This window comes from Sparus aurata, chromosome 4, assembly GCF_900880675.1.
Source record: "Sparus aurata chromosome 4, fSpaAur1.1, whole genome shotgun sequence".
Lineage (NCBI taxonomy): Eukaryota > Metazoa > Chordata > Actinopteri > Spariformes > Sparidae > Sparus > Sparus aurata.
Genome location: NC_044190.1, coordinates 40,200,840 through 40,221,187, shown reverse-complemented (window position 1 = coordinate 40,221,187; position 20,348 = coordinate 40,200,840). Strand labels below are relative to the sequence as shown.

At 49.5% G+C, this 20,348-nt stretch overlaps 1 protein-coding gene and 3 non-coding genes across 4 annotated transcripts in view; 3 read left to right on the top strand and 1 right to left on the bottom strand.

Moving 5' to 3' along the window:
• Window positions 1–20,348, top strand: part of LOC115580548 (nuclear receptor ROR-alpha A-like) — a 62,442-nt gene that overhangs the window by 21,082 nt on the left and 21,012 nt on the right. Inside the window, exon 2 of the mRNA XM_030415042.1 lies at window positions 18,400–18,432. Within this exon, the coding sequence (XP_030270902.1) occupies window positions 18,400–18,432 (33 nt within the window). The remainder of the gene's footprint in view (window positions 1–18,399; window positions 18,433–20,348) is intronic.
• trnav-uac (transfer RNA valine (anticodon UAC)) lies at window positions 786–858 on the bottom strand. Its single transcript has one exon. It is a non-coding gene; the product is annotated as a tRNA-Val (tRNA).
• On the top strand, window positions 3,380–3,452 carry trnav-uac (transfer RNA valine (anticodon UAC)). Its single transcript has one exon. It is a non-coding gene; the product is annotated as a tRNA-Val (tRNA).
• On the top strand, window positions 3,699–3,771 carry trnav-uac (transfer RNA valine (anticodon UAC)). The gene has a single exon. It is a non-coding gene; the product is annotated as a tRNA-Val (tRNA).

Sequence of the window (20,348 nt, the reverse complement as noted above, 5' to 3'; positions counted from 1 at the left end):
ATGGGTCTCCTGCGTCTGCAGTTGCCATGGTTGTAAGAGTGGCGTAGCCCCTTTCAGGAACAGGGCGGTGTGTGAGGTGTGTGTGCGTCAGGTGCGTGAGGTGTGTGTGCGTCAGGTGCGTAAGGTGTGAGTGGGCGAGCGAGAGTGAGGGAGCGTGCGTGCCTGAATGAATGAGAGAGGAAGGAGAAGTGAAAGCAGTAGCAGTAGTAGCGACGGCAATAAAGTGTACAATACAGTCTGCAGTCTGGCTGTGAATAAAGGCGACGGCTCCTCCAGATACAGCAAAGCTCCCTGGTATCATTTCCCGACCGGCTCAACACGTGAAGGTGTTCACCCCGCAGGTAAACACAAACTGCGACCCTGGAGGAAATCATCTCCCCTGTGCTTCCCGACCACGGTCCAGGAGCCGGACAGGAACGGTGTGACACCATGCTGTCGTTTGACTGGCTGTAGCTAATAGCTGCTAGCTTAGCTAATAGCTGCTAGCTTAGCTAATAGCTAGAGGAGGTTGACTCGCAGCACGTCAACACTGGTGTTTTTTTTCTGCTCACGTGACGTGGGGGTGTGGCAGCATCGACGATCCCATTTTTTTATTTGAAGTTTGAGATTGTGAATTAATTTCGGTCTAATTAAAATAGAAATCGTGGCAACCTTAGTAATTAGTGAAAGCCAGTTAGGTCTTCAACCAAACCTGCATTTCTGAGTGTGTGCACACATCAGTGTTGTTGGTTCACTTACATGTTTTTTGTTCAACCCTCAACTTGGACAGCACTAAGAGAGAGTTCTGGTTCCACTGGGGATTGAACCCAGGACCTTCTGCGTGTAAAGCAGACGTGATGACCGCTACACTATGGAACCTCTGACATGATGACAACTTCATCACAGAAACACGTAGTTAAAGTCTTAAAATAGAAATCACTGAACATGTAGAAAAACCCTCTTTTAGAAGGTCTGTTCAGTAGTTTTGGATTCGTCCTGCTGACAAACCAACAGGTATCGTTACAACACTGCCACCAGAGTCACACAAGAAAATAGATGTTTTTATTGTTTACTCTCATTATCAAAAATCTATAAGTATAAGTACTGTTACAGAGTATTATTGATATATTTCGACCAGCCTCTGAGCTGGATGAGCTCTGTGGGATCAGAGGAACTCTGTACTGTGAGACATGTGCAGCTCTATATACTCATGTCTGTGCAAGCTGCTTCTAAAAGACGCATCCATCAGGTCCATATGGGGCCCCGAGGGCGGGAAGGGGGTGGTGTGTGTGGAAGTATGTGTGTGTGTGTGTGTGTGTGTGTGTGTGTGTGTGTTGGGGAGGGTGCACAGAAGGCTGAGCAGCATGTTTCTCTCTCAGTATGGGTCCAACTGGATCACCAAGAGGCTCAAACTACCTATTTAATACATTTAATAAGCACAGGAGGAGATGGTGTGATCTGTGTGTGTGTGTGTGTGTGTGTGTGTGATCTGTGTGTGTGTGTGTGTGTGTGTAATCTGTGTGTGTGTGTGTGTGTGTGTGTGTGTAATCTGTGTGTGTGGGTGTGTGTGTGTGTGTGTAATCTGTGTGTGTGTGTGTGTGTGTAATCTGTGTGTGTGTGTGTGTGTGTGTGTGTGTGTGATCTGTGTGTGTGTGTGATATTTATGTTTTTTATCTCGTCAATAAATATGGCGTGCAGAAATCAAGTAACAAGTAACAAGCAGTGTGTGTGATGTGTGTGTGTGATGTGTGTGTGTGATTGTGTATGTGTGTGTGTAATAGTTGTGTGTGTGATCTGTGTGTGTGTGTGTATCACAGGCTGATCTGTATCTTCTCTGTGTGTCACAGAGCTCCGTGAAACAAAAATATAATGAGCCACACTGTTGTTTCTTCATCACCATGAACACACACACACACTTAGTTTGTTGGGTGGTGCTGCTGGTGCTGCTGGTGCTGGTGGTGCCGGTGCTGGTCCTGCTGCTGGTGGTGCTGGTGGTGCTGGTGGTGCTGGTCCTGCTGCTGGTGGTGCTGGTGGTGCTGGTGGTGCTCGTGGTGCTGGTGCTGGTCCTGCTGCTGGTGGTGCTGGTGCTGGTGGTGCTGGTGCTGGTGGTGCTGCTGGTGCTGGTGCTGGTGGTGCTGCTGGTGGTGCCGGTGCTGGTGGTGCTGGTGCTGGTGGTGCTGCTGGTGGTGCTGGTGCTGGTGGTGCTGGTGCTGGTGGTGCTGGTGCTGGTGGTGCTGCTGGTGGTGCTGGTGCTGGTGGTGCTGGTGCTGGTGGTGCTGGTGCTGCTGGTGCTGGTGGTGCTGGTGCTGGTGGTGCTGCTGGTGGTGCTGGTGCTGGTGGTGCTGGTGCTGCTGGTGCTGGTGGTGCTGGTGCTGGTGGTGCTGCTGGTGGTGCTGGTGCTGGTGGTGCTGGTGCTGGTGGTGCTGGTGCTGCTGGTGCTGGTGGTGCTGGTGCTGGTGGTGCCGGTGCTGGTGGTGCTGCTGGTGGTGCTGCTGGTGGTGCTGGTGCTGCTGGTGCTGGTGCTGCTGGTGCTGGTGGTGCTGGTGCTGGTGGTGCTGGTGCTGGTGGTGCTGCTGGTGGTGCTGGTGCTGGTGGTGCTGGTGCTGGTGGTGCTGCTGGTGGTGCTGGTGCTGGTGGTGCTGGTGCTGGTGGTGCCGGTGCTGGTGGTGCTGCTGGTGGTGGTGCTGGTGCTGGTCCTGCTGCTGGTGCTGCTGGTGCTGCTGGTGCTGCTGGTGGTGCTGGTGGTGCTGGTGGTGCTGCTGGTGGTGGTGCTGGTGCTGGTCCTGCTGCTGGTGGTGCCGGTACTTCCCCGGCTCAAACACCTGAGGAACACGGTGCTGGAGCTGCTTCAGCTGCCGCAGTGTGTCAGTTGTGTTTGGCTGCTGGTGATAAGCTGCTGCTGTTTCATGTCGGCAGAGAACGTTACTGCGGTTAGACAGGAAACAACTACCAGGAGCCCTGAGTGTGTGTGTGTGTGTGTGTGTGTGTGTGTGTGTGTGTGTGTGTGTGTGTGTGTGTGTGTGTGTATTATACTGTTGCTGTATATATTTACACTTTAAATGTCGCTGTGTCTTCTTGTTTCCAGTCTTTGTGCAAAGCAAACATTCATATAAGTAAATAAAAAACACATTTCAGAGATTACATTTTTTTAATTTAGATTTAATTCTGGTTCTTAACAACAACATCAAGTTTTAGCTCTTAGTACAAAATGAAAGTGTTGTGTTTCACAGTCAGATACCTGAAGCTGCTCCTCAACAACAGACCGGATCTCCCTGCAGGAACTCACGACCCGATTCAGGGAACAAACAGCACCACAGTTGTTCCCACATTGATGTCTAACACCTCCTGCTCAGCCATCTGAGTCAGAGCATTTACAGATCGGATGAAGATGCTGAAATAAGGTTCTATAGTGTAGTGGTCATCACGTCTGCTTTACACGCAGAAGGTCCTGGCTTCAATCCCCAGTGGAACCAGAACTTTGTCCTCTTGCCATCAGAAGGGTCATGGTTCTGGTGCGGCAGGGATTTGTGGGTCTACCTGTTTGAAGGTGAGTCTTCAAACAATGATGCTTGTCTCGAACAGTACCGCTAACAAAGTGGATCCACTAATTCAGTGACAAACTCATTTCATTTCCTCTAACTTCTTCACAATAAAATAATTACTCAGTAATTTAACAGCTTTTATTGTGAAGTAGCAGGAAAACTGTGGGACGACTTATGGGTTCTATAGTGTAGTGGTCATCACGTCTGCTTTACACGCAGAAGGTCCTGGGTTCAATCCCCAGTGGAACCAGAACTCTGTGTCCGCAGTGACACAAAGCTGTTTCTCTTTCAGCCATCAGCAGCAGCGTTACTTACTTCCTCTTGTCCTTTTAGAACAAGTCACCAGGAGTTCACTCACATCTCTCCGTCTAATCCTTAAATCTGGTTTTATCTGCACCATCTTAAGTCCTCGGTTCATGTGATGCTGCGGGCGACTGAAGGCGGCGAGAGGAAGGGTGGCTTCTTTTTTCCTTTTGTTTTGAGCTCCCTGATGAGCGCCGATGAAATGACTTTGGCGGTGACGGCTAATGCGCTATAATTGGTACGAGGGGCCACTCGCTCTGAACAATTATAAGATGCGGGAGCTGTAATCTCTGCTGAGACTGAGGGAGACAGATTCTCTGCATCTTCGGTGTCAGCCTGCTGTGTTTTATATCTTTCCAGGCTTTAAAACTGTTTTCAGACGCAGTTGAAGCAGCACGTGTCGTCTCTGACAGCTCAGGTTGAACCTGCTGCAGCCTGCAGGACTGACACCTGACAGCTTCAGTCCTGAAAAGGTTCTTACTTCACTTTCATTTGGCAGAGATCAGTCTCGCTAAGCCCTCTGGATGTTTACATTGAGTACATTTATCACAAAAAGTAATGAATGCTTCTCCTTTTTCATAAAACATGAAACATGAAACATGAAATTAAATCTGGAACATTGTTCTCGTCTGTAGTTCTCCTTCTTCTTCTTCACTTCTGCTGTATTGCTGTGTTTCCTCTCTCTCCAACACTGAAGAGTCGGCAGGGTTTTGTATTGTGTCCTTTATCGCATTACATATTTTATTTAAATGGATTTAATGAACATTTCTGCAGCCAACAACCTGTAATCACAAAGTGGAGACACACTTTTATATCGTTCAGACTGTTTCTAAACTGAGTTCCTGTTTGCTGCGATTATTGAGAGATCTGTAGAACCTGATTGGAGTCCACCTGCAACTGATGGGGCATAATTAATTAGTTTTGTGTGTGTGTTACAGTTCAAAGTGTTTTTCAGACTAGAAAAACGAAGCTGTGAAGTTTACGGGACCCTCAGCAGATGAGCACAGATCAGGTTAAGTGTTTTTAGAGCAGGCTGTCCCTCAGACTCCATAAACTGGCTTGAAGATGGCAGTAAGAGAAACAGTTCATATAAATCAATCAGTGTCCATTTACACGTGAAGCTCCGAGAATGTACCGTGTGTCAATCCAAAAACTAACCTGACTCCTGAACTGCTTACAGACTCATCAGGGCTGATCAGAACTAACATGTCTCATATTTAAAATACGGATGATGCTCTCCCATCCAGATCTCAACAGCCAATGAGAGAGACAGTCTGGAGCAGCTGACGACAGCCAACAACAGTAAACACTCTAGCCATTGAGGCTAACGTTAGCTAGCATACTCCTGTCGAAAGAAAATTAAAGTGTCACCTTCAGCTCTCTCTGAAGAATAAAACACTGACGGTGTCTCTGCGATCGTCCGGACTCGTTTGACCTCCTGCTTTCGTTTGTTTCTCGCTGCAGAAACTAATCTCCATTTTGTTTACGTCTGCTTCACCATGACATCACGCGTTAGCACCGCTTCAGTCTGCAAAGTCATGAAACCGGAGCGCTGAAGCCACGACCTCGCTGCTCCACGGGGTCGTTGTTACTGTTCACCCAGTCTGAAGTAGATCTGATGTTCTGGAGCTACGTGAACAACATCCAGACAGACAGAGAATCCTTGTTTTACAGTCTGATGAAGCAGCATCAGCCTCCTCGTCGCTCCGCCCTCTTCAGGTCGTCGTCTCGCTCTAACATGTGAACGTTGTTCAGTTGATCTCTGAGGTCTGAGAGCAGCTGTGAGCGTTCATCACACCGTGCGGTTCTGAGGGAAACCTCTGAAGATGTTTGGATCAAACAGAACAAAAATAAATCAAACGGGTTTGAAATCAAAATAGAAAAATGTGCAGAGGGAGTTGAATGAAATGACAATGTGACATCAGGATAAAAACAAAAACTAAATCTTTTCGTTATTGGATAATTTCCTTCATAAACTTCTTGTCAAGGTGACAAAAATATAAGCATCATTTTTACTTCAGGGAGGCTGAGCTGTTTTCTGCCGCCTCGAGGTTCTGAAACATTCTGAAACAGGCCCGGGAAGATATGGAGCAGCTTCAGTGACATTAACAGTTTCCATCTTGATTTTTTTACAGAATGCAGCTAGAATGTTTATATCAGACACTTCATCATGTTCAGACTGAACACAGCTTCAGCAGCTGAGCTCTTCTTGTAAGTGAAACACGTAACGACAGCAGACAGCTGAGTGAAATATACATGAGCAGAGAGAGTTTGTGTGTGTGGAGCAGCTCGGTGAGAGAGAGGACGTAATGCAGATAAAACAGTGTTTGTAGAGAAGCCGTTCCTGCTGATGGCAGGATTAAGTTGGATGTCTGTCCGAGCTGTTCATCCGTCCCAGAAGAGTTCTTCCTCCAGCGTCCTCCAGGCTCGGGCTCGTTGTGAGCAAATGTTTGCCCCCTCCATCCATCAGAGCCCGGAGGGTCCGCTCACCACGTCGCCTGCTCCTTGTTAATGCCTCCTCTCTCCGCCACGCCGTCCAGCTCAGGTCCAACCCTACAGGGAGGCCGCTTCTATGTCCCTCATGTGTTTCCTTATGTTGCTGCCTTCTGCTCAGCTCCACTGATGAATTATGGAGGAGAGCAGGATGACAGAACACCCCGGTGCTGAGTGCATCCTCAATGTTTGATTAGATTTAGAGTGTAACAGTAAAATGAGACTGAGGCACAGAGCACAGAAATCCTTTGAGGATTTACAACAGATGACTGAAGCCTCTCTCACACACAAATCCAGAAATACCATCGTGACTAAAGACTCGTCTTTACGCCGGCTTAGCTGTTATTGTTTTACACTGAACCAAACATCACTTAGTGCTGCTGCAGTGTGAGTTTAGAGTCGTGATGTGTAACACAACAACGCTCTCAAACAGAAGCCGATTTGGCTTAAAGGTGGACCAACAAAGCCCCTGGTTCTGTGTTCGTATCCTCCTGAACAGACTGTGCAGCCGTGCTGACAGCCCAGTGAAGCTGTGTTCAGACACAGCAGTCCTTTCAGCTAAATGCTAATGACATTATGCTAGTTTGCATTTAATAACTAGCACACAAAGCACAGCCGAGGCCGACGGGATGTAAGTAGCTTCGTAGCTTTGAGTGTAGGAGAAACTTCCTGCCAGCTGGTGGCACCACAGGAGACGTCAGACGATCAGATCCGTCCTCTGGAAACCATGAAAGTCTCAAACTAAACTTCACAACAGTCCATCCAGCAGTTGTTGAGACATTTCAGGCTGAACAGAAGCTGCACACCGACCACACCAGCGTCAGAACCACGCAGCCGGGCGCGGCTCACAGCGTCACACGGGTCAGAGTAACCTGCTGAACGGCTGCAGCTTTGTTTCATTTTGTACCGATTTGCAGTAAAAAGTCAGTAACTACTAATCTACACAGCACAGATGTGATTGGACAGTTCCTTCTCACAGTGTTGTTCATTCCTGCATCATTTTCTTATTCAGCAGCTCGTTAGAACAGAAAGTCGTCGAGCTCGTTGATCAAAGTCGTTCTCACGTGGTTGAATAGCGCAGAAAACAAGTGTGTGATTGGTTTCAGTCTGTCGTGTGTCAGTAATGAAGTTAAAACCTCTGAGTTCTGTTGGGCCGCAGCAGCACACACGTCTCCAGGTTCTGTTGGGCCGCAGCAGCACACGCGTCTCCAGGTTCTGTTGGGCCGCAGCAGCACACGCGTCTCCAGGTTCTGTTGGGCCGCAGCAGCACACACGTCTCCAGGTTCTGTTGGGCCGCAGCAGCACACGCGTCTCCAGGTTCTGTTGGGCCGCAGCAGCACACGTGTCTCCAGGTTCTGTTTGGCCGCAGCACATGTGTCTCCAGGTTCTGTTGGGCCGCAGCAGCACACGCGTCTCCAGGTTCTGTTTGGCCGCAGCACATGTGTCTCCAGGTTCTGTTGGGCCGCAGCAGCACACACGTCTCCAGGTTCTGTTGGGCCGCAGCAGCACACACGTCTCCAGGTTCTGTTGGGCCGCAGCAGCACACGCGTCTCCAGGTTCTGTTGGGCAGCAGCAGCACACGTGTCTCCAGGTTCTGTTGGGCCGCAGCAGCACACGCGTCTCCAGGTTCTGTTGGGCCACAGCAGCACATGTGTGTTCAGGTTCTGTTGGGCCACAGCAGCACATGTGTCTCCAGGTTCTGTTGGGCCACAGCAGCACACACGTCTCCAGGTTCTGTTGGGCCGCAGCAGCACATGTGTCTCCAGGTTCTGTTGGGCCGCAGCAGCACACGTGTCTCCAGGTTCTGTTTGGCCGCAGCACATGTGTCTCCAGGTTCTGTTGGGCCGCAGCAGCACACGCGTCTCCAGGTTCTGTTTGGCCGCAGCACATGTGTCTCCAGGTTCTGTTGGGCCGCAGCAGCACACACGTCTCCAGGTTCTGTTGGGCCGCAGCAGCACACACGTCTCCAGGTTCTGTTGGGCCGCAGCAGCACACGCGTCTCCAGGTTCTGTTGGGCAGCAGCAGCACACGTGTCTCCAGGTTCTGTTGGGCCGCAGCAGCACACGCGTCTCCAGGTTCTGTTGGGCCACAGCAGCACATGTGTGTTCAGGTTCTGTTGGGCCACAGCAGCACATGTGTCTCCAGGTTCTGTTGGGCCACAGCAGCACACACGTCTCCAGGTTCTGTTGGGCCACAGCAGCACACATGTCTCCAGGTTCTGTTGGGCCGCAGCAGCACACGCGTCTCCAGGTTCTGTTGGGCCACAGCAGCACATGTGTGTTCAGGTTCTGTTGGGCCGCAGCAGCACATGTGTCTCCAGGTTCTGTTGGGCCGCAGCAGCACACGCGTCTTCAGGTTCTGTTGGGCCGCAGCAGCACACGCGTCTTCAGGTTCTGTTGGGCCTCAGCACATGTGTCTCCAGGTTCTGTTGGGCCGCAGCAGCACACACATCTTCAGGTTCTGTTGGGCCTCAGCAGCACACACGTCTCCAGGTTCTGTTGGGCCACAGCAGCACATGTGTCTCCAGGTTCTGTTGGGCCTCAGCAGCACACGCGTCTTCAGGTTCTGTTGGGCCGCAGCAGCACACGCGTCTCCAGGTTCTGTTGGGCCGCAGCAGCACACGCGTCTCCAGGTTCTGTTGGGCCGCAGCAGCACACGCGTCTCCAGGTTCTGTTGGGCCGCAGCAGCACACGCGTCTCCAGGTTCTGTTGGGCCGCAGCAGCACACGTGTCTCCAGTTTTCTGTTGGGCCGCAGCAGCACACGCGTCTCCAGGTTCTGTTGGGCCGCAGCAGCACACGCGTCTCCAGGTTCTGTTGGGCCGCAGCAGCACACGTGTCTCCAGGTTCTGTTGGGCCGCAGCAGCACACGCGTCTCCAGGTTCTGTTGGGCTGCAGCAGCACATGTGTCTCCAGGTTCTGTTGGGCTGCAGCAGCACACGTGTCTCCAGGTTCTGTTGGGCCGCAGCAGCACACACGTCTCCAGGTTCTGTTGGGCAGCAGCAGCACACACGTCTCCAGGTTCTGTTGGGCCGCAGCAGCACACACGTCTCCAGGTTCTGTTGGGCCACAGCAGCACACATGTCTCCAGGTTCTGTTGGGCCGCAGCAGCACACGCGTCTCCAGGTTCTGTTGGGCCACAGCAGCACATGTGTGTTCAGGTTCTGTTGGGCCGCAGCAGCACATGTGTCTCCAGGTTCTGTTGGGCCGCAGCAGCACACGCGTCTTCAGGTTCTGTTGGGCCGCAGCAGCACACGCGTCTTCAGGTTCTGTTGGGCCTCAGCACATGTGTCTCCAGGTTCTGTTGGGCCGCAGCAGCACACACATCTTCAGGTTCTGTTGGGCCTCAGCAGCACACACGTCTCCAGGTTCTGTTGGGCCACAGCAGCACATGTGTCTCCAGGTTCTGTTGGGCCTCAGCAGCACACACTTCTCCAGGTTCTGTTGGGCCGCAGCAGCACACGCGTCTCCAGGTTCTGTTGGGCCGCAGCAGCACACGCGTCTCCAGGTTCTGTTGGGCCGCAGCAGCACACGTGTCTCCAGGTTCTGTTGGGCCGCAGCAGCACACGCGTCTCCAGGTTCTGTTGGGCCGCAGCAGCACACGCGTCTCCAGGTTCTGTTGGGCCGCAGCAGCACACGTGTCTCCAGGTTCTGTTGGGCCGCAGCAGCACACGCGTCTCCAGGTTCTGTTGGGCCGCAGCAGCACACGTGTCTCCAGGTTCTGTTGGGCCGCAGCAGCACACGCGTCTCCAGGTTCTGTTGGGCTGCAGCAGCACATGTGTCTCCAGGTTCTGTTGGGCTGCAGCAGCACACGTGTCTCCAGGTTCTGTTGGGCCGCAGCAGCACACACGTCTCCAGGTTCTGTTGGGCAGCAGCAGCACACACGTCTCCAGGTTCTGTTGGGCCGCAGCAGCACACACGTCTCCAGGTTCTGTTGGGCCACAGCAGCACACATGTCTCCAGGTTCTGTTGGGCCGCAGCAGCACACGCGTCTCCAGGTTCTGTTGGGCCACAGCAGCACATGTGTGTTCAGGTTCTGTTGGGCCGCAGCAGCACATGTGTGTTCAGGTTCTGTTGGGCCGCAGCAGCACATGTGTCTCCAGGTTCTGTTGGGCCACAGCAGCACACGCGTCTCCAAGTTCTGTTGGGCCGCAGCAGCACATGTGTCTCCAGGTTCTGTTGGGCCGCAGCAGCACACGCGTCTCCAGGTTCTGTTGGGCCGCAGCACAAATGTGTCTCCAGGTTCTGTTGGGCCGCAGCAGCACACGCGTCTTCAGGTTCTGTTGGCCTCAGCAGCACACGCGTCTTCAGGTTCTGTTGGGCCTCAGCACATGTGTCTCCAGGTTCTGTTGGGCCGCAGCAGCACACACATCTTCAGGTTCTGTTGGGCCTCAGCAGCACACACGTCTCCAGGTTCTGTTGGGCCACAGCAGCACATGTGTCTCCAGGTTCTGTTGGGCCTCAGCAGCACACACGTCTCCAGGTTCTGTTGGGCCACAGCAGCACATGTGTCTCCAGGTTCTGTTGGGCCGCAGCAGCACATGTGTCTCCAGGTTCTGTTGGGCCGCAGCAGCACATGTGTCTCCAGGTTCTGTTGGGCCGCAGCACATGTGTCATGTGTTTTCTTCTCCTTCTCTTCCTGACAGAAACTCGGACTGAGTCACACAAAATGACATGTAGTTTATTAAATAAAACAAAACAGATCATGTTCCTGAGTATCATGAACTCTGTGAGCTGACAGTTTGGGCTTCATCTGATTTGTTTTCTGTTCCATTTGAGTTGTTTGTTCCAGACTGTTAATGTCCTGAACGATGAGTCTTCTGACAGAGCGGCAGTCGGTCGTCTCTCTCCTCAGTGGAGCTCTGAATATTTCAGCAGAGAGCTGCAGGTTCTGGGTCAGTGTGTCAGTGTGTGATCTGTGTGACAGACTGCAGAGACACTGAGAGAGGGGCAGGGAGGAGGAAGAGCAGGAGGAAGAGGGGGAGGAAGAGGGGGAGGAAGAGGGGGAGGAAGAGGGGGAGGAAGAGGAAGAGGAGGAGGAAGAGGAGGAGGAAGAGGGGGAGGAAGAGGGGGAGGAAGAGGAGGAGAAAGAGGAGGAGGAAGAGGAGGAGGAAGAGGGGGAGGAAGAGGAGGAGGAAGAGGGGGAGGAAGAGGGGGAGGAAGAGGGGGAGGAGGAGGAAGAGGAGGAGGAAGAGGAGGAGGAAGAGGGGGAGGAAGAGGGGGAGGAGGAGGAGGAGAAAGAGGAGGAGGAAGAGGAGGAGGAAGAGGGGGAGGAAGAGGGGGAGGAAGAGGAAGAGTATGTTGAATGATGACATCACAGACAGATCTTGGTACTGTAGAATCACAGTGACGCTGATGAAACCACAAACTTACGGATCCCGCTTCTATACTACTAAGACCCGCCCACAGTGCCTCTGATTGGTTGTCTTTGTTTGTTGGGTTGTGAGATGTGTCAGCATGAGCCAATCAGAGGCAGAGTTAGTGTCGTAGCAGAAAAGAAGTGGGATCTGTAATAACGCGTTCCTGTCTCAGTCGTTTAGTCTGACTTGAATTTTGAATTATTCATCTTCGAGTGCCGACATGTGAGCGGGCCCAGTGGGCTCAGCTTCACGGACCCACATGGGACCACTACAGCCACCAAGAGACCACAAGGAGACACAGAACAGCTACAACGCTGCACAAAGTGTCTACAAAGAGACGACACAAGACTGGAGAGATGAGCAGGAACCGCTGAAGTCCGACAAACGTGCTGTTTGGTTTGACTCACATCAGCCCAGCGGGGCCAGGCTGAGTCTTTAACTGATGATGCAGTTGTCTTTACCAGAGGTCATCGGAGTGACTTCCTCCCTCCAGTGCTGTTAAAGAACAAAGCTGCACCAATGCAGAAAATAAATATGTTTCATATCTTCTAAATTCTTCATAATAAACGTCTCCCATTGTTTATTTATCATGAAAGAATCGATCATTGATTTCAAACAGAGGTAAAACAACAGGAACACTTCCTGATCTCCGGGTGTCTTTAGTTTGAGTTTACTTCGTAATGTTTCCAATTCAGTTATTTGTAAAGAATGACCCTTTAAAATCATCTTAAATGCATCATAACGCTGATGATAGTTTATCAGAGTACAACAGAAAAGCATCGTGTCGTCTGCGTAGGAGAAACTCTGTTGTTCTTCAGCTCCGTCTCCAGGATATAATGTCAGCAGTGACGATTCTACAGGCCACAGATAAATGTTCCATCAGCAGGTGGAGGGGAAGGTGACGGAGGTGTTACAATCACAGTTTGATTCACACCACTCGATGTTGTGAAGGACACCACAAACAAACGTAACGTGGCAACATAACGATGGTTATGCAGAAACGTTAGCTAACATTGGGTCGGTGTTCTGGAGGGTAGAACTCATGAGTCCTGGTCAGGTTTGGTCTGTGATCTGAATCAGAATCTGTGATTTGTGGTCATATTGTTTATTGTTTAACAGTTATGAAATGTATATTGTTTTTTTAATTTAAAAGAGTGGGTCGTTACAGGAGATGTTAAAGCAGCCCGCCTGGTGAAAGGTCCGGCTGTGGTCCTGCTAGAGGTGGTCCAGGCTCGGCAGAACTCAGCACATCAGAGCGCCGAGCTCGCCATGGCCTGAGGTGCCAAACCTCAAACATCAGGAGTGTAAATCTGGACTGGAGCCGTCTGTAACTCCCTCACACCACCGTGGGAGGCAACAGGACGACGACCAGACACAAAGAGATGCAAAATGATCAGAAGAGACTTTAAAACATCTGAGAAGAAACACAATGCGTCTGATATTCAAATATGTATCTAAAGATCTCAGTTTCATTACTTTGATTGGACTGAGGATTACAGATACCGATCTGAGCGTGGTGTCAGAGAGCAGAGAGGATTCTCAGATTGTTGTGTTGACTCACATCTTCTTCCTGCCTCACGCTGACAGGCTGCAGCAGCTTCTCCTCCTGCAGCCTCGAGTTGAAAAGGGCAGAGCTAATGAATATTCTAATCTGGCCTAGATTCCATGATAACGCCTCGTAGGTGCCTGACGACGCCTATTATCATGTCTTTGAAATATGAAGTGTGTGGAGCGTGTGTGTGTGTGTGTGTGTGTGTGTGCAGGCAGGATTAATTTTTGGAGGCAGTCAAAGGTCGCTGCAGATAAACGACGTCGCCCGCTGAACCTGGAGAGAGAGCGAGGGGGTTTTCTGCAGATGAGGGTTTTCTTATTCGGGTGTAATCAGGCTGTTTCCAGGTCGGCGTCGATGATCAATGAAATCAAGTGGATCGTTATGTTTTACCTTTTCTTTTCTCCCCCTGGAGCTCCGGTGCCGGCGCGCACCTCGCTCAGGTTTTCTCAGTGCAGTCGGCGTTCGCTCTGACTCATCTGACAGGAAGCAGATCAGGTGTCTGACACCCATCAGCGACTGACTCAGCTTCAGTGATGGGAAGCGTTAATGATGTAAACAGAGACACTTCACCTCCTCCAGATGTTTACAGAGCAGACAGTGACATGAAGTTCAGCTCCCAACAACTGAATATACAAACGGATCATCACAACTTGGATTTAGACTTTTCCTGTCAGTGTTCACGTCGTGCTCCTCATACACAGTTTACAATAACAGCAGCAGATGAACTCAAAACATTTAAATTCATTTATAAAAGCCTCTGTAATGTTTCCAATTTAATTATTTGTAAAGAATGACCCTTTAAAATCATCTTAAATGCATCATAACGCTGATGATAGTTTATCAGAGTACAACAGAAAAGCATCGTGTCGTCTGCGTTGGAGAAACTCTGCTGTTCTTCAGCTCCGTCTCCAGGATATAATGTCAGCAGTGACGATTCTACAGGTCACAGATAAATGTTCCATCAGCAGGTGGAGGGGAAGGTGACGGAGGTGTTACAATCACAGTTTGATTCACACCACTCGATGTTTTCAAGGTCACCACAAACAAACGTAACGTGGCAACATAACGATGGTTATGCAGAAACGTTAGCTAACATTGGGTCGGTGTTCTGGAGGGTAGAACTCATGAGTCCTGGTCAGGTTTGGTCTGTGATCTGAACCAGAATCTGTGATTTGTGGTCGTATTGTTTATTGTTTAACAGTTATAAATTGTATATCGCAGAAGTTACCAGGTGTAAGATTGGCTGTTGTTCTTTAAAAAAGGTAACAGAGAAGCTCAGAACGTCTTTAACTGGTTCTAACTGTTACAGAACATCAGCAGATCAACTCTAAACTGTATTAATTAGGTTTAGTCACAAAAACACCTGGTCAGTGAGAGAAAACTTCACGGTTTGACTTGAAAAATATCTGTTGTGGTCGCCACGATCTTGGACAGAGATGATTCAAGTTTATATGAAAAACAGCTGGATTTGACGCCATGAAAACGTCTGGAAATGTCCACAGGTCACCTGAAATATCCAGCAGCTGGACTGGAACCAATCCGCAGCCACTTTATATATATTGACTGGAACCATTTGAACCTCCTGACCTGAACGTGACATGAGACATCGTTCTGATCTCAACAACTCTGTGATAAAATGTGGTTCAGACATTCCTGTTCCCCTCTGGATGAACTGCACCATCATCATCATCATCATCATCATCAAGTCAGTAATGTGTCCAAAACCTGCAGAACTAAAAACATTCTTTGCTCAAATTCATGCTTAGTATCAATTAGCGAATCTTAGCATGCTAACAAAGTTAGCGTTGTGATGTTGCTGCACAGCCGTCCTCACAGAGCTGCAGCTTCAGTTCCTCAGCTGCTGCGTTACGGCTGCAGTAAACTCTCGTGTTTCTCTCTGAAACGAGGCTCGTTTGGTTTCTGTCCCATTTTTTTCCTCCCAGTCTGACCTGGAAACCAAACACGCCAACAGGCATGAATCACCTTCTGTGGCCCTCAGGGGACCGTCGTCATGTTCCCGCGTGATTATAGGCAGTAAAATGTAAAACAGGTGACATACAGAAAGGTTACTCTGATCTATCAAGGTCATTTCTTCTCTGTTAGTTTTTCATTATCTTGTTCCACTGTTTCATGGACAGTTTGGGGACAAACTTCTGCCAGTCTGAACCACAAACACCTTTATTCTCCACTTTAACACCACGCTGTCCTTGTTGTCCTTCAGGAGTCACTCGGAGGTGAAGCGACTCATCAGCGCTGAAGGAGCAGCAGCTTTTCTTCCTGCTGTCACAGAAAATAAAACATTAAACTGAACCAGAAATGAACCGACAGAGGAAATAAAGAAATCCTTCTCTGCTCTTTAACACATCCACACAGTTCAGCCTGAGCCTCAGAATCAACACGTCTTTCAGTTTCCTTCACTTCAGTAACGAGAGGCAGTTAACAGGTGTGAATGTTGAAGCTCATTAACAAAACACATCTGTGCTTTAATCAGAAGGAGAAGATGTGACGAACACACACTGTGTCTGCAGGTCAGATTCTCTTTTGTTTCTTGTCCGTTCTCAGCTGCAAACCAAAGAACCGACTGTGGAGGTTCTGTTTGTAGTAGTTTTTAAGTAAGTTACTTTAAAATGTACTCTGAGTAAACATTCTCAGATTATCTGTCTGTTAAAACACATTCAGGCTTCAGTTGCATTAAATGTCAGTCACAACTCGGAGCTCTGACGTCCGAACACAACAACAAAAACATGATGACAAACCTCCATCAGCGTCCTCTGAGCGTCCTCGCTACACTTCACCTGTTAATCAGAAACTGATTAACAGGTGTAGTGGGAGAATCTGTGACACGAGTGTTGGTGACGTCATCAGCATGATGTCATTGTTTCCTATCAGTGTTGTACGTGTCGCTCGCTGCACGCCATTTAAATCACAACACTCGTTCTGAATCACATACTTAATATTTTTAGGACACTCTTCAGTAACATCTTGAACTTTGACCCTCTCGGTCGCTCTACCTGTCGCAGCCTGAGTGTAAAACAAAAGGTGCTCACACCTGAACGTGCTGTCAGGTGTCGTCCTGTCAGCGAGCTGTCAAACGTTTGTGCTCTCAGTTCTGTTTGTGTTCATCTGACGCATCAGGACGTACGTGATGGACCCTCGGCTGTGCAGAGGATTGTGGGTCAGAACAGCCAGTGAAGTGTGCTGGGTTGGCAAAATGTGTTTGGACATCCTGGTATCTCTGGAATATTACATTTCACAGGCTTCATATTGGGACTTATTAAATCCTTTTTTCTGGCACACTGAAGAGGTTAGTAGTCTGAATATATGTTTTTATTTTCATTCCAGTTCACGTTGAAAGTGCTGATTGATTGTAAGTTTGGAATACGTCCAGCAAAGAAACGTCAGAATTCAAAATATAAAATGTGTTTTCTGTGTACAAACGTGCGATCAGAGCTTCAGTTACCTACAGGAATGAATATGTGTAGTTTACGGTTTGAAATAATGGAAAGTTTATATTGTTAGTTGTTGTTCTCAAATATCACGAGAGACTTTAATAGAAGAGTTTGTTCTGCCTCTGGTGATGAACAAGGAGACCCGACGCTGCACGTCTGTCTCCACAGGCTGTGATGAAATGTGTGTGTGTGTGTGTGTGTGTGTGTGTGTGTGTGTGTGTGTGTGTGTGTGTGTGTGTGATGGCAGACCACCAGATGGCTGATGGGAGGAGATTTGACAGAAGAGGTGAACTGTACCAGAGGGGAGAGCTGAGTGAAAGAGCAGACAGTACACACAGTTAACTCCAGTATCTGAGGTGATGGGGGACAGCGAGAGTATACCCTCACCGCCCACCTCCACCACCTCCACCAGCTCCACCAGCTCTCAGCCTGCACTGTTCTCTCTCTTTATCCTCTTGAACTCGAGGGGGAACAACATCGTCATACTTCGTGGTGTTGGGCCACCCAGCAGGCTGCTCATTCATTACATCACAGATTCATGTGTGTTGTTATGTAGCGTTCATAGAAAACTACTCGATCTGCTCCTGAAGAAACCAAACTCCCTCCAGTCTGCAGCGATGGCGACATGTTCTGCTCGATGTCTTCAGTGTCTCTGTATGCTGTGATGTGATGCTAATCTGAAACATGAAGCGACATTACCCGCCTGACACCGTCCTGTTCATGGCTGCAGTTCTGCCACATCTCCATCACATCAGCCGGCCTGACTCTGCTCCGTTTGACTCATCGCAGCAGGGATTTAAATTTCCACCACAACCTGTCTACCTGCTCAAAGGTGCGTCTTAATCTGATGACGCACTCATCTCGATCCTGCAGAACTAACGAAGAACCACCATCAGTCATATAAAAGCTGCTTTTATTGTGAAGCAGCATCATGTTACATGTTTAGTTACTGTTGTGTTTTCACGACCAGCCGAAAGTGCTCGTGGAGAAACAACGCAAGAAGATGATGTGCTGCAGATGAACCACACACACACACACACACACACACACACACACGTCCTGTATGATCTGCACCTGATTAATAACTTTGGACCGGTCACCACGGTAACAGCATCCACCTCTTGCTTGCTGTCGGTGTCGATGTGCAGAGAGACTTACACACAGGTGGACACAGAGGCCGACACACAGATTGAGATGACTGTAATCTCCTAACACACACACACACACACACACACACACACACACACACACACACACACACACACACACTCTGTGGCCTGGTCCAGATGGGCTGAGCGAGCAGAACGCACCAGAGGAGCGATCACAGATTTTGGCCCCGGGACCGTCTCCGGCCCCCCACCGTCTCTGGAGAGAAGCCAGAAAAAAGAGCTGCGAGACTCTCTGATGCTCTGTGTCAACATTTACCCCCACATATCAGAACCGGTACCACACTGAGGTGTGTACATCAGAGTTATCGTTCTGTCTGTGGTAATGTCTGCTGGTTTGGTGTGAAACATGAAGGACTGACTCACAGAGACGGAGCTGGTCGAGCAAACGCTGCAATAACACCATCAGCTGTGCGTTAAAGATGATCTTCTTCATGTGTTCATGTCAGCAAACATCACATCATCATCACCTCCTCACTAAAACACACCTGAACATCCTGCGAGAGACGACAGAACCTCTTCTGAAGCTGACTGAGTCTCTTTGTGTCTGTGTTGCAGGTTCGTCAGCGGCCGTGAAGAAGACGCACACATGTGAGTTCACTGTTTGTTCGTCTGTTTGGATGTGAACTGAGAATAACCACCGAGCTTTGTGGTCACTGATGCTCCGGGTTGTGTTGTGTTCACTCCTGGTGTATTTCAGCTGCTGGCCTGTTGGCTTCAGTCATCTAGCTGCAGATCTAGAACACGTCTGACTGTTCAGAATATGACCGTGGTGAACAGCGGGTACTGACGGTCATACATGGGTTTTGTCCTTCGGGGACGTCTGACTCATCATCCCAACTGTGCTCCAAGAATGATATACAGTAAATCAGGACGGCAGCTCACGAGTTTTATCAGGATGTATTCTGAGCTGCTGGGACGGTCCGAGCTCTGTTTCATCGTGATGCTCAGCACCTTCGACTTCTGTCAGACGTTCTGATCTGAATGTCTGATGTGGCCGGACGTCGTTGGATTATCAGAGACATGAACACTGTCCCTGTAAAGATGCAGTCGTATTGAGGACTAGATGATGATAATTTGGGTGAACTGTAGATGAAGTTGATCCCACCTGAACTGTAACATGTTCAGTATGTGAGTGTTATACACAGTTTCTGCTCTCTGGTGAACTGTGAGTGCATTTCTTCCACATTAGCAGCAGTTGGACAGTAAAACAGGGAGAGCTGGTGAGTTTTGCGGATTGATGAGGATGAATGTGTGACGGGGGAACTGCTGCCAGAGCTCAGCCTCTCTCATTAGAGCTGATAAGGATGGATAATGGATGTGAGATCCTCCTGCAGTCGACTGTGCGTGGGATGATCGGAGGGAGAAACACTGACGCTTCAGGCGCTGTGGAGGCTTTTTCCAAACAACTCGTAACGTGCTGCTGTGAGTCTATTGACGGGGTGTGATGAGGGGAGGCGGAGAGCTCCGCCGCCAGCCGACGAGCCATTCGAAGCGTAAATCGTCCCCCTGTTCTGCCAATTTAGAGGAAGAATGAAGCTCCTGCTGCTCCTTAGTTTCCCCTCTCTGCTGGCAGGAGTCGCTCTCGCCTGCAGCCCTCACGTCTTCAACACACTCACATTTACTCTGCCGGCTGTTTTCAGGCAGCTTAATCATTTTCAACGAGGCTCCGCGGCTCAGGCGGGATTTGTTTTATGAAGCAGAGTGGGATGTTGGTAGAAGAACCTTGTTAGCTGGAGATGCACTTCAGTATTTCTGTTACGTAACTTTATTTGTTCTGAGGAAGTTTTCTGTGTTTCTACACTGAGACAACAGAAGCAGAAGCATTGCTGAAGGCACTGAAGTGTTGCAGTGGAGGGCTGATGCAGCCGGTCAGCTGAAGTCATATAAGTCTGCAGTTTTATTCCTTGAAGACATTTAAGATTTCTGCAAACAAATGTCTGAATCAGCTCGTCCTTTGTTCTTCCTGTTGTGTTCTGACGTCATCACAAAGTTCAAACCAGTGAAATCCTCAAGTTTACTCAGTAACGGTGAGTTTCATCTGCTCGTCTGTCGCTGTAACTTCAGGACAGAGTCAGGAGGAAGGAAGTCGTTAAAGAAATCTATAAAACAGCTCGTCTGTGAGGTCGACCCGTCAGGCTGACGACAGGAGTGAAGATAAATCCACTTTTTAATACCAGAAGTTATAAGTTGTCTCTGAGCTCTGCTGCTGTCGGTAAACGTCTCCGGATCAGAGCAGATTCTGATGAGACTCCAGGTGTTTCTTCCTCCAGGACGTCTGGATCGGATCCCTCTCTCCTCCAGAACCGTCCGGCTCCTCTTGGCCCTGGTGGCCTCGATATCTAGAGGTCCACTTTGTAACACAGAACCTGACAACAAACAACAAATTCAGATGTCATCAGGTTTCTAACAGAATCAACGATGTGATGTCGAAACTAAAATCTGTCAGCTGAGTGTTTTTGTGCTCGGCTGCTTGATGATGATGAACAGTTTTGTGTGTTTGTGTG